The 12,844-nt window shown below is 36.2% G+C and overlaps 1 protein-coding gene across 1 annotated transcript in view; it reads left to right on the top strand.

The window, feature by feature from the left end:
- MAP3K2 (mitogen-activated protein kinase kinase kinase 2) overlaps positions 1–12,844 on the top strand; it is a 92,524-nt gene that overhangs the window by 45,097 nt on the left and 34,583 nt on the right. Inside the window, exons 3-6 of the mRNA XM_073305011.1 lie at positions 2,484–2,623; positions 5,910–5,950; positions 9,565–9,664; positions 11,868–11,981. Of these exons, the coding sequence (XP_073161112.1) occupies positions 2,484–2,623; positions 5,910–5,950; positions 9,565–9,664; positions 11,868–11,981 (395 nt within the window). The remainder of the gene's footprint in view (positions 1–2,483; positions 2,624–5,909; positions 5,951–9,564; positions 9,665–11,867; positions 11,982–12,844) is intronic.

Here is a 12,844-nt window from a genome sequence, read left to right on the forward strand (position 1 = left end):
GACAAGGAGGTGACACCTCACACAATTGTATTGTCGTCATTGCCTGGCGAAGCTGCACTGCCTCCACCACCTTCCATGGCAGATGACTTCAGGTAGTTCAGCAACTGATGAAGCACATCGATGACATGCTTCAAATCCTTTGATCCAGGTCCAGGATTCTCATCATAAACTCCACCATAAATCATAGTAAAGAGCAAGTGTGCATCAGTTGGCTTGCTTGAGAGTATTGCAGTAAGAAACAGATCTGCTTTTAATTTTTCCCTTGGTAGGAAAATTTTAGAGGCTTTATACCATTATTATGAATGCAGATTTTCACTATTGGTTAGTTCCAAGTAAAAGTTTTGACCTGCCTATTTTGACAGGTTTAAGAGTAGCAGCCGTGTTAGTCTGTATCCTCAAAAAGAAAAGGAGGACTTGTGGCACCTTAGAGACTAACAAATTTATTTGATCATAAGCTTTTGTGAGCTACAGCTCACGAATAAAGACTGGAAACTAGATTTAAATTATTTGAATGTATCGAATCATCAACCTTCATCCCACACAAACTCTTGGGTAGCTCATTACTGCTATTGGCTAACAATAACTACATTTTTAACATCTTCAGTTGTGTGCAGACATTTACAATTGTGGTGTTACTGCAATCATATGGTACTGTTACAATATTTTATGACAATTCTTGCGGTACTAAAGACAGGAAATGGTATTTTTGAACTTGCCAGTGTTTTTATCTTTAAATAAATGAATTTACTGTAACTTGATTTTTATTTTTGAGTTCAGTTTGATCAATGAGCAATAATAGATGATTCATATTTATTAGATTCGTATTTATTATTTAGAGCTCTGTGAATCTCAAAAATGCATCCCTTCCACGAACAGAAATTGATCCAATAAAAGATATTACGTTACCTACCTGGTCTAACTAATTTTTAGGCATTCATGGCCAAAGGTCTTTGGATAATTTAAAAAAATTAAAATCTGGATTATATTTACTATTTACATTAAACAGTTGTTTATACATTATACAAGTTTGTATTTTATTCTTTTCAACCACTTTTTAGTGTTCAGCATAAACCACAGCTTAAAAGGACCGTGACAGTGAAATATTAAGTTGCTGTAAATCCCAGTACAAGTTATTTTAAAGAAGAGAGAAGTTAGCTAGATGAACATGGAATTGCTGTTATCCCCAGCTCTTCCTTTCCTTGTGTAAGGTGGTGATGGCATAAATGAACAGTATCAGTTGCAAATACTGAAGTTGAGGAGTCACCATTCATATTTGTCAGTGACATCTGACTTAGCCCTGACACCTCTTCAAGTGAGAGCACATTATTCTTGCTTGCTTCCTACTTCTGCAAAATTAACATTATAACAAAATTGCATTTCACAAGAATGCTTGTCAAGGATCATAAAATTGAATCTTTGAACCTGGCATTCATTTATGCATAGGACCAATGCAGCCATTAATATTTAACTTTGATAACCTAATAGAGTTCTTCCACAGGGGTGACTGCAATGATTGGCATTCTATTAAAACATTAGAGACTCTGGTGTTTCACCTTTTGAAGGACTGATGGAGTCATTCATATAGTTGTTCGACTTTGTATTGGCCTCAAAGGAGGGTTATGCACATTTAAAATGTGAGTTTCCAAGAGGAACTAAGTTTTAATATATGTAACTGTTCTCTCCTTTCTACCAATCTCCCAGGCTTTCCCTGCTGTGCAAACGGCTTTAGTTTTATGAAATATAAAGTCATGTGCATGCTTAATCCATTTAAGCAGTTCTCTAGATTCTAGTGGGAGCTCTTCACCACCTGTCTACATGAACTTTGCTGCAGAATTTGTCCTGAAGCTAGCTAAAAACTACATTGAGAGCAATCAGCAAGTAGCAAAAGTCTCTTCTAATTAGAGTTCCAATGTGTTGCTTTTTCGGTGTGCCTGAGTTCTACTGGTTTAGGTTGGGGAAGAATGATGCCCACAGTAAATTGTTAACTTTGGTCTTTCTGTGCCACAAACAAGTACTGCCATAATAGTGCATCTTTACAAATTGAAGATCTAATTTTTTTCTCTCACATTTTCCTAAGCGTTTTACATGAAACAGCCTTTGAAACCCTTTTTCCTAGTTATAGTCTGCAGTTGTATCAAGGTGAATTGAATTGTCAGTCCTAATTTGTTGGGAAGCTGCTTTTACTTTTTTTCAAAAATTTAAATTTAAGTACTTAACAATAAAAGTTTAGTTCCTTAAGTCCTGCTTATGATGTTACTTCCTAGAAACAAATTAATGAATGTTTGTAATTGCAACATGCTAGCTACAGGATCTCTTTTTTTTTTTAGCTAATTGTGATGAATGTGTGTGCCCTTTCTTAAGTTTTTAGGAAACATGTTTATTTTCCTAGTCAATTTTTAAATGCAGCTTTCAAGTGAAACAATTTGAACTTTTAAGTGTCCTATTGTTGGTGTGTTTGTTTTTTTGGTTTTTTTTTTAAACAGATGATCAGTCTTTCAATTCTATCGAGCAGCAAGCTTTGAATTCAATCATGCAGGATTTGGCTGTCCTTCATAAGGCTAGTCGTCCTGCATTGCCAGTACAAGAAACAGGAAAACCAAAATCATCTTCACCCAAAAAACAGGTAATTTTCTGCATTCTTGTCTAACACAATGAACAATGTATATCCTACTGTGACTTCTATAATTTTCCAATTGCAAGACCAAAGTCAGTGTTAAATGAGCGATTCTAATCCCTTGTGGATGCTGCATATTTTTGAAATTAGTTACAAAAATGAAGAGTAATGTTTCAGGACACATTCTAAACACATGCACACTAAATGTATCTGGTGAAGGTAAAGCATCCCCTTCCTACTCCCTAATTGAATATTTAAAGACCGAGAATTACACTAATTGTCAAGATCACACTTTGGTTTGGATCACAGTCTTTTTTGCTGACTTATTTTAGGATTTTTATTTTAAAAGCAAGATTTGCTGCCGTCCCTTCTTTGAATTGTTTCTTTAGACTGAATTTAGTCATATACAACTGAATTGGACTATCCAGGTATTGAAACTGTCATATTAAAGGTGGTTTGCAGTGGGGGGAAATACATAGAGAAAGTATGAAAGATTTTTTTTTCATTTGTTTGACATTAGAAATACTAGTTCTTGTGAACTGTGTTTTTCCCAGAGACTATGGGCAGCTAGAGAACTAGTGGAGATTGTGGTATTGCAAAAGAGAATTGATAAAGCTGAACAATTGGGTGGGGGGAGAAGTTTTTAGTCAGAATGTTCAAATTTTATATTTATTTTGAAAAATAATATTTAGGGCTTCTGTGAGCTTCATAAAGAAGCAAAAAGCCACAGTTTTTTGCCTTTGTACAGTAGGTCACATTCTGTACATTCTGTATAAGGGCATGTGAATAGCATTGCTCATGAGAATAATCCCATAGAATTAAATGGATGTTTGTTGGATTGGGGCCTGAATTGGTGGTCTATCAAGACATTTGAATTTTTACATGTATTTGTGTATTAATCTATTTTATCTTCAGTATTTGGAAGAAGGGGGCGGGGGTCATTCCTTATTGGTGGTTTAAAAGCCATAGATATTCCACTTGTAACAAACAAGGAATTGTGATTGGAATTTTCCGTTTGAGCATAAATTTGATGAGGTTGGTATTACTGAAACCTGATGGGTTGATTCACACAATCAGAATGTTAAAATGGCAATACTGATTTAGGAAGGATTGAGCGGGCAGAAGGAGAGGAGGAGTGGCACTCTGTCATAAATCGCATAATCTGTTTCTGAGTCAGTGATAACTTGGAAGAAAATGATCTTGAATGTTTATGGATCAATATCCTAACAAATAAAGCACAAGATGGGGTACTAGTTGGTGTCTGCTATAGACCTCCCAATCATACTAGGGAACAGGATGACAACCTCCTTATGTACCTATTTACAATGTGTAGGGAAAAGAACTGTGAGATCATGGAGAACTTCAGTTTGAGTGATGTGCTGGAGTTCTCATGCTGCCAGTATTAAAACAGACTTAGAATTCCTAGACATTATAGATGACAATTTCCTAACTCAAAAAGTGTTGCAGCCAATATGTGGGTAATTCTTTCTTAGACCTTGACCTAACCGATGAAGAGGAACTGATTACAAAACTAAAAATTAATGGTAGCTTAGATACAAGCTTGTATCATAATATGCAAGCAGAATAAAGTCCAAACCAGTAATGTGTGTACTTGGTGCTTTTACAGGGCCAGTTTCACAAAGCTGAAAACAATTGTGAGCCAAATCAGATGAGAGGAAGATTTTAATCAGAAAAAATTGAATGATAATTGGAAATACTTTAACACCTTGCTAGCTGCCCAGAGAGTCATAATCAAGGAAGAAGGCTGTCTTGGTTAAAAAAAACTGACCTGGTTTAGAGGGGAAGTGAAGGCAGCTGTAAAGCATGTGTGTATATTAAGATGAAAAAACAAGTTTTAAAAAATATATTAGGAACAAAAAGTATCCCGACAGTAGTATTGCTCCATTACTGCATGGAAATGGTAGAATTATCAATAATAATGCAGAAAAAGTGGACGTGGTTCAATAAATATTTCTGTTCCGTATTTGGGGAAAAACAGATGATATGGTCTCATCATATGGTGATAACACTCTTTAACATCCTTCAGAGATATTAGTGGAATGGAAAGCTGACCATTTTTAAATCAGCATGCCCAAATAACTGCCCATCCAAGAATTTTAAAAGAGCTTGCTGAGGAGCTGACTGGACCATTAATGCTGAAATGCTGGAGCACTGGGGAAATTCCAGAAGACTGGAAGAAAGCTAATGTTGTGCCAATTTTTAAAAAGAATAAATGGGATGACTCAGGTAAATTGTAGGCTTGTCTGACTGACATTGATCCTTGGAAAGATAATGGAGTGGCTGATATGGGACTCAATTAATAAATAGTTAAAGGAGAATAATATAATTAATGCAAATCGCATGGGTTTAGGGAAAATAGATCCCATTAAACTAACTTGTAATCTCATTTAAAAAATCAATTATGGTTGATACAGGTCATAGTGTTGGTATAATATCCTTAGAGTTCTGTAAGGTGTTTGACTTGGTACCACATGACATTTTGATTAAAAAACTAGGAAGATCTAAAAGAAAAATGGCACATGTTAAATTAATTAAAAAACTAGCTAACTGATGAGTCTGAAAAAATAACTGTGAAATGAGAATCATTGAACTGGTGTGTTTTTCGTCGGGTCCCGCTGGGTTCCGTTCAGTTATTTTAATATTTTTATGAATTATCTGGAAGACAACCTAAAAATCATTGCTGATAAAGTTTACAGATGACACAAAAGTTGGGGAGCAGTAAATAATGAAGAGCAAAGGTCACTGATTCAGAGCGATCTGGATCGTTTGGTAAAGTGGGCACAAGCAAACTACATGCATTTTAATACAGCTAAATGTAAATCAGGGGTTGGAAATCTTTGGCACGTGGCCCATCAGAGTAATCCACTGGGGGGCTGTGAGACATTTTGTTTACGTTGGCAGGTATGACCCCTTGCAGCTCCCAGTGGCCGCGGTTCGCCGTTCCTGGCCAATGTGTGTTTTTTCTCACACAAGTGTTTAGTTTACTTCAAAACCATCCTTTTGATCCTCATGGATTTCTGGACTTATCATATCGGATACCTTACCAGAAGAAATAATCTTCCACTTGTCTGTGTTAGTTTCTGCCAAAATGTTCAGTAAGGCAGAAAAGAATATAAATAAACCTTATGGCCCCTCTAAAGATTAAACAAAATGTCTGAGAATGTTAAATGTATTTTTATGGTTTTCTGAGTAAGAATTTGTCACCAACTAATAATTTATAATGGTTTCTATTATGGCTTTTTAAAAAATGTATAATTTCTCTCTTTCATTACAGAATGATGTTAGAGTCAAATTCGAACACCGAGGTGAAAAAAGGTAAGGCAGGAAAAGAAACTTTTTAATGCATTTCTATTGCTAGTTTATGGGTTTTATTGCTATTTCTCTGCTAGTGTCCCAAAGAAACCATTAAAAGTACTTGATAGAAATTGATGTACACACATGACTTAAGAGAAATAGAACAGTCAGCACAAATAAGCAGAAAATAGAAATGTATAATTTAAACAAAATTAATTAAAAGCTGTTAAATGTAGACCCCAAACTGTTCTTAAAACTAAAAAGGTATCTTATTAGCAAATGTCTTACCAAATCTTCATATGTTAGCTTTTAAAATAGAACTTTCTAGCATAGATTAATTACACAAACAAGGAGTGTACACCTCAAATATAAGTAGATTTGTATATGTGGTCAGGAATTGTTGAAGCAGTATGGTCATGGTACATGAAGTGAGAATGCAAAATCTAAACTGGATCACCAGAGCTATTTTGTTATCAGTACAAAGAATTTATAGTGATTACTGAGACTACCATATTTGCCTGCCATCCTAGTTGGGGTCTGATGCTGTGTGTTGTAGTCACTAGCAGCAATGATCTATAAAATTATCTATAAAAGTCTAGTTTAAATGTTAAGAAAAAAAATGTTGATCATGAGGTCAGAGGAATACCTGACCCAGAGCGGTTTTCCATTACCAGAAATGTGTAGACAAACTCGCAATGTAACTTCCAGAGAAATGAGTTGAGCAATTCATGCACTTTTGCAGAAGGGCAGACTAATCTGGAGACTTCTTCCAGCCCTAAGCTTTATTAAGTTGATATATTTGTAAGAGTGAAAAGTGGGATTTAGAAAACTTTTTTCATTGCATAATTAGCTTTATACCCTTTCGATTAGTCAAGGAATTGTCAAATAGGATTTACTTAGATGTAAATTCCAAAGAATGGACCTGATTCTTCAAATGCTCTCTCATGAATAACTTTATTCACGAGTAAAGTTACTGGGACTTATTCTCATATGAATAAGTGGTTGCAGGATCAAGCCCTACATTAGTAAGAAAAGGAAACGTTTTGATTTGATCTTTCTGTACTGACTGTGATTTTGTGGGAAAATCCTAACTGGCAATTCTTCTATAGGAAAGTCTTCTGAGATTTGTAACTGGGCTGTTCTGATTGGTTTCCAGATATTCAAAAAGATATTCAAAAGCTTAAAATGCATAATTAAAGCTAAGATGTATGACTCAATCTCCCCTTTGTGGAGGTCTCCCACTCTCCTCCTTCATGCATCTCCTTTGCTTGGAACTCTGTTCCTGAACAGGTTTGCCATGCCTCATTTCTCTTCTCCAAGTACTTCCTGCCAATATGCTTCTTACAAAGTAAATCCCTAGACCTTCCTGTGAGTAGTGGTCACAAGTTAAACTATTGAAAATTAACTCAAAATAAAAAAACAACCTCAAAAATTCTGGTCATATTCATTGTGTAAATTGTAAACTCTTCAGAGCAAGGACCTTTATCCTTATATTGGTGAAACACCAAGCACACTCAGTACTATGTAACCAGTAATAATGATGATAGAGAACCCCATTTTTAACAATAGCAAATGCAACAGTTCTCTTTTCCTTTTTAAAAAACCAGATTACACTGAAGCCTGTGCTACTGGTCACCAGTTGTTAGTGGCCTGTAAAATCTATCAATGCAAGTTCTTCCATGCTAATCAGAAAGCAGTGTGGCCACCTTTTAAAATGGCTAGAAAAATAGAAGTACTCTTACTGGCCATTAACAGACTTCACTGTCTGTGTCTAGAATTGTAATTGAAATGTATTAGCACATCATTTGTGGAAGAATGTTTTATGTAATGCAAAAGACATCCTTGTAGCTTCCTTTAAAATTAAGACTATTCAGGCCAGATAGAAGTGATTTGGAGCTAATGCCCAGGTGATACTGGAGAAGGAAGGTGGGTGAGGTAACATTCTTTTATTGGACCCACTTCTGTTGGTAAAAGCGTGCCTTTTTCACCAACAGCAGTGGGGACAATAAAAGATGTTACCTCACCCACCTTGTGCCTCTAGTATCCTGGGTCCAACATAGCTACAACTGCAAACAGGTGATGCTGGACGAACCACGTCCAATATGCAGGTTGAGCTCTGTTCTGTGTAAGAACATACAGTTCCAAAGATACCAGGATGGGGTGGCACAATGGACATAGGGTTATGCAATAAATAAATATTTTGAATGGTGCTTCTACATTGTTGTAAAATAGGAGGCAGAAAGGAGGAGTCAGAGCTATTCATAAGTTCCTAAGATAATATATATGGCATTCTAAACTGATAGCCAAAGTCTTCTAGTAAGCAAAGTTCCAGGCTTGCACAAAGGTGAGAGAGGAAAGAGACGATGACCTAGCTTCTCTCCTCCTTTTCCCGAGGAAACAACGTTCTTACTGGTATGTTGGTTAATGAAGACACAGATAAAAGGGACCATTAGCCATTGTTCATTTTCCAGCATAATATCCATAAAATTCAAGTGGAATTCCTCTTCAGGATTTGTGGTTCATATCTGCCTCGGTCACTTAGAATAGCGATGAAGCAAAAGTCTGTTATATGGCCTTCTGCTGAAATAATTTAACAGCTTCTTTTTGAGAGATATTTGTACGTAATGGAAGCTCAGAGTGACACACATTTAGGATCTTTTAGTTTTGGTGGCATTCAGCTAATAGGAAATCTTTAAGTTTATAACCCACATTTTAGAAATTTTTAAGGGAATTTTACTTAAAGAAACACTGTCAATGTTGTTAGTCTTAACAATTTAACTACATCATATCTTTCAAAAAGGGGGGTGGCTGGATGGTATTTTTAAACTCTCCTCATGATTCTAGAAAATTTGTTAGCCAGTTAAAATGAAGGCGGTAATATTGATGTAATTCTAACTCTTCTGCTGGTCAGTCAATTACTAGCCTACATCCTGTTTTTCTTAGGGCAGGTGTACACTACAAATTCACATCGGCACAACTGCAGCACATCTGGTGAAGATGCTTAAAGCCAATGGGCGAGAACTCTCTCATTGGCTTAACTCCACCTCTGCAAGAAGTGGTAGCTATGTCAGTGGGAGAAGTTCTCCCGCCGTCGTAGCTCTGTCTACGTGTGTGTGTGTGTGTGTGTGTGTGTTAAGGTCGGTATAACTACTTCGTTCGGGGTGTGGATTTTTCACACCCAAGTGGCGTAATTATACCGAAGTAAGTATGTTGAACAGATCAAGCCTCAGTGATAGCTGCCTCCCGTGTTCTACTTAGTTCTGTTAAACAGAAGTTATTGAAATTTACAAGAATCCTCCATTCTGGAATAGTTGGAGCAGGATTCTGGAATACTTAATGCTGTGAGTGCTCACCAGAATGGAGCAATATGCAAATTACTCAAGCACAGCTAGCAGGACCTAATTTTATGCCTAGTAAAATATGAAAAACTGTGAGCGTTCCTTTAATTTTTACTACAGAAGATGCTTTTTAAATTTATTCTGCATATTAATGTCCCAGAAAGGCAGGCAGCTAATATTTGGTAAACTGTTTTTTCTTTTTCCTGTTATAAGATTATTCATGGGTAATTCATTAATAAACAATGATCCTTTCAAATTAGTGAAAAATTTCTCCAAAAATTATTTTTTGTGTTACAGGATTCTACAATTTCCCAGGCCTGTCAAACTAGAAGATCTTGCATCTAAAGCTAAAGTTGCTTTTGGACAGCCTATGGACTTGCATTACAGCAATAATGAGGTAATATTCTGCCTTCCTAAATCCTCAGTTTCTAATGTATTAATGGTTTTGACAGCTGAACATTTCAAGACTGAAATCCAACGTATTTTCATAATGACTGAAGGCCACCTGATGGCCTCCTGCTTAAAAAGTTGCAGAATGGCCAAGGTTAGTCACTTCTACCATGAGTTTGCAGGGTTCTCCAGTGCACCATTCCCTCAGGTGAATGGGATTTGTCTAAACAGGGATAAGGAAGAGGGCACAGCCCAAAATGTTGTAGGGAGGCAGCATGCCCTGATGGATGGGACACCAGACTGGGGATGGGGGTCGTGAATTTGATTTTTATTCCCAGCTTTGCCACTGACCTGCTGTGTGCCTTTGGACAACTCATTTAATCTCTTCTTGTGCCTCCCTTCCTTTTTGTAAAATGTGGATGATATTTACCCTCACAGTAAAGTGCTTGGAGATTTAAAGATTAATATTATGTAAGTGTTAAATACTATTATTAGAATTGGGACATTTGAGTAAAGAGCCGGACCTTCTGTCCCATTTCTGGACTTAATTGTTTTCTTCCCCCTAGTTCTTCTGGGCAGCACAGCCAACTGAGGAGCCCCAGAAAAATGGGTGCCCCTGCCTCGTGACCCGCTCTGCCTACCCGCCTGGCTCTCCTGTTGGTAGGAGCATGAGGGAAGGGGGAGCAGCAGAGGGAGCTACTGCAGGCAGAAGGGGTGGGGAGGGCACCCACTTGCTCTGGCCCAGGGCCCCACAAAAGGGTAATCTGCCTCAGGGCATGTGAATGAATTTTCTGCTCTTCTTGTCCCCTTTTTGAGTTAAAATGAGAAAGGAGAAGGTATAGTCAGAAGTGTGTTAGAAACAACCTGCCACTGTTAAGCTAATAAATATTAGAAACTACTGTTTACCTTGTCTTCTTGTCCACTTGTTGTATTGTAATTAAGGTCTTTGAGGTAGGACTAGGTATTTCACTAGGAGGATGGTGAAGCACTGGAATGGGTTACCGAGGGAGGTGGTGGAATCTCCATCCGTAGAGGTTTTTAAGGCCCGGCTTGACAAAGCCCTGGCTGGAATGATTTAGTTGGGATTGGTCCTGCTTTGAGCAGTGGGTTGGACTAGGTGACCTCCTGAGGTCTTTTCCAACCCTAATCTTCTAGGATTGTATGATAGGACAGTCTTTACTATACTTTATATCTCTACAGTGACCGTTATGGTGATGTCCCAATCCCTGATTATGGGTTTTAGGTACTAACATAATACAAATACTAATAGCTTAGTTTCTGGTTTTATTCTAAAATGTACACCACCCCGCACCTCCACACACACCCGTTTGATTGTGTTTTTCTTTGAGTAACATGGAGGTTAATTGATTGCTATAGAACCAAATTTGCAAAATGTTTCATTCCTCAAATTTCATTACAATAGTTACTTGTGGGCAGGGAAAATCCATTGATATAGACCAGTATTGTGCAGTTTCTTTTTATAAACAGGAGATATTTCAATTCTAATTTGATTAAAATATGGTTATGGTTTAAAAAATGTTAATTATAATTTAAATGGATTTCAGTCGGCAATTTGTGACCTTGGCCTAGGCAAAGAATTAATTCAGTTCATGCCTTCCTAGTGAGGCCTGTATTTATCCCATGTAGGAATGTTTATGTCTAGCACCTTTCTTGAATAATGTAATTACTTAATAGATAAGTCATTGGGGAATGTGTACAAACAACATTACTGTTTTTAAAAAATGTATTTTGAATGTATACTATGTGAGGTGACAAAATACTGTACATAATGATGTAGAAAAGAAATTATATATGAGCTCTGTGGGGGGAAGGTATAGTGATTTATTATGATACTTCTATGTAGGAGAATGAAGAAAATATACTATAAGATGCTACATGTATCTAAAGCTGCAGAAAATGTTACATTGTATATTTTGAAATGGTTGTTACTTTGTTATGAATGCCTGTTTCATAATGCTTTGCAGACTAGAAGGCAAAGTTAAAGTTGTGATTCAAATTTAACATTATTTCCTAATTCTCTTCAGTGCCTGACTGAGGTGTCTCAATGCTGCATTATTATAGTAGTTTATATTAATTGGTTTTAAAAACATTTTTTGGGGGGTTCTTAGTCACACACAGTATCGGGTTTACACCAACACTACTCTTTTTGTCCCTTACTAAGACAACTTTTTTCCTCTCTCTCCCTGTAGCTGGTGATTCCATTAACCACACAGGATGATTTGGACAAAGCTGTTGAACTGCTAGATCGTAGTGTTCACATGAAGAGCCTCAAGATATTGCTTGTAATACATGGAAATTCACAGGTATGAATTAGTATATTTATTTATGTCTAGATTAAAGAGTTCAACGGGACATTGCCTACTTAAAAATTACACTTCTCTGTGAAATATGTATCTATTATTGTTATAAGAAACATAAGAGATTAGAGAGAATGTTTTTTCTATTTTTTGAGTTTGTTTACTTTATGCATGCAACATTTCATGTTTGGTCATTTTCACTGTGTTCCCCTGGAGAGTTAAATTATTTGAGTTACCCTCTTTGTGTGGGTTTTTCATACAGCAGCAAAAGATATTTTTTAAAATAGGAAAATGTGTAAAATCGCCAACATAGGAATGCAATTTCAGAGGCTAATGCATTTAACTTTTTTAAATTAATAATTTCAAATTTTCTTTAAATAAAAAAAGAGGTGTTCAAATGTATCTGTCACAACAAATGGTAACAGTGAAGATATAATAGGTTTTTGTCATGTCCCACAGTACCACTTTATGTGGACATTACTAGCACAATAATACTTTGGTCATTTGAGTTATACCACATTATAAGTAATTATTATTATTTTGTATAGTGATTCTTTGAAGATGAAATCCAAACATCAGATTCTATGAGCTAAAAGAGAGTGTGTATTTTTCTTGACACAAACTGAAAATTGCAAGTTTGAAAAAAATTCTAATTATAACAAAAACATAACTTGCTATTTCAGTGTAATTTAAGACATGGTTGTAGAAATGTTTGAGTAAACAACTGAAATGATATGAAATACATGGACTTTGAAGCAAATTGGCTTCTTTTCCTTACGCAAAAAAAGATATCGCATGGAAACGTTTCTCGTAACAAAGAGCTTTTGGAAATCTGTAGTGTGTTTTTCTTTATTTCTTCTCCTTTTGGG

This window comes from Lepidochelys kempii, chromosome 11, assembly GCF_965140265.1.
Source record: "Lepidochelys kempii isolate rLepKem1 chromosome 11, rLepKem1.hap2, whole genome shotgun sequence".
NCBI lineage: Eukaryota > Metazoa > Chordata > Testudines > Cheloniidae > Lepidochelys > Lepidochelys kempii.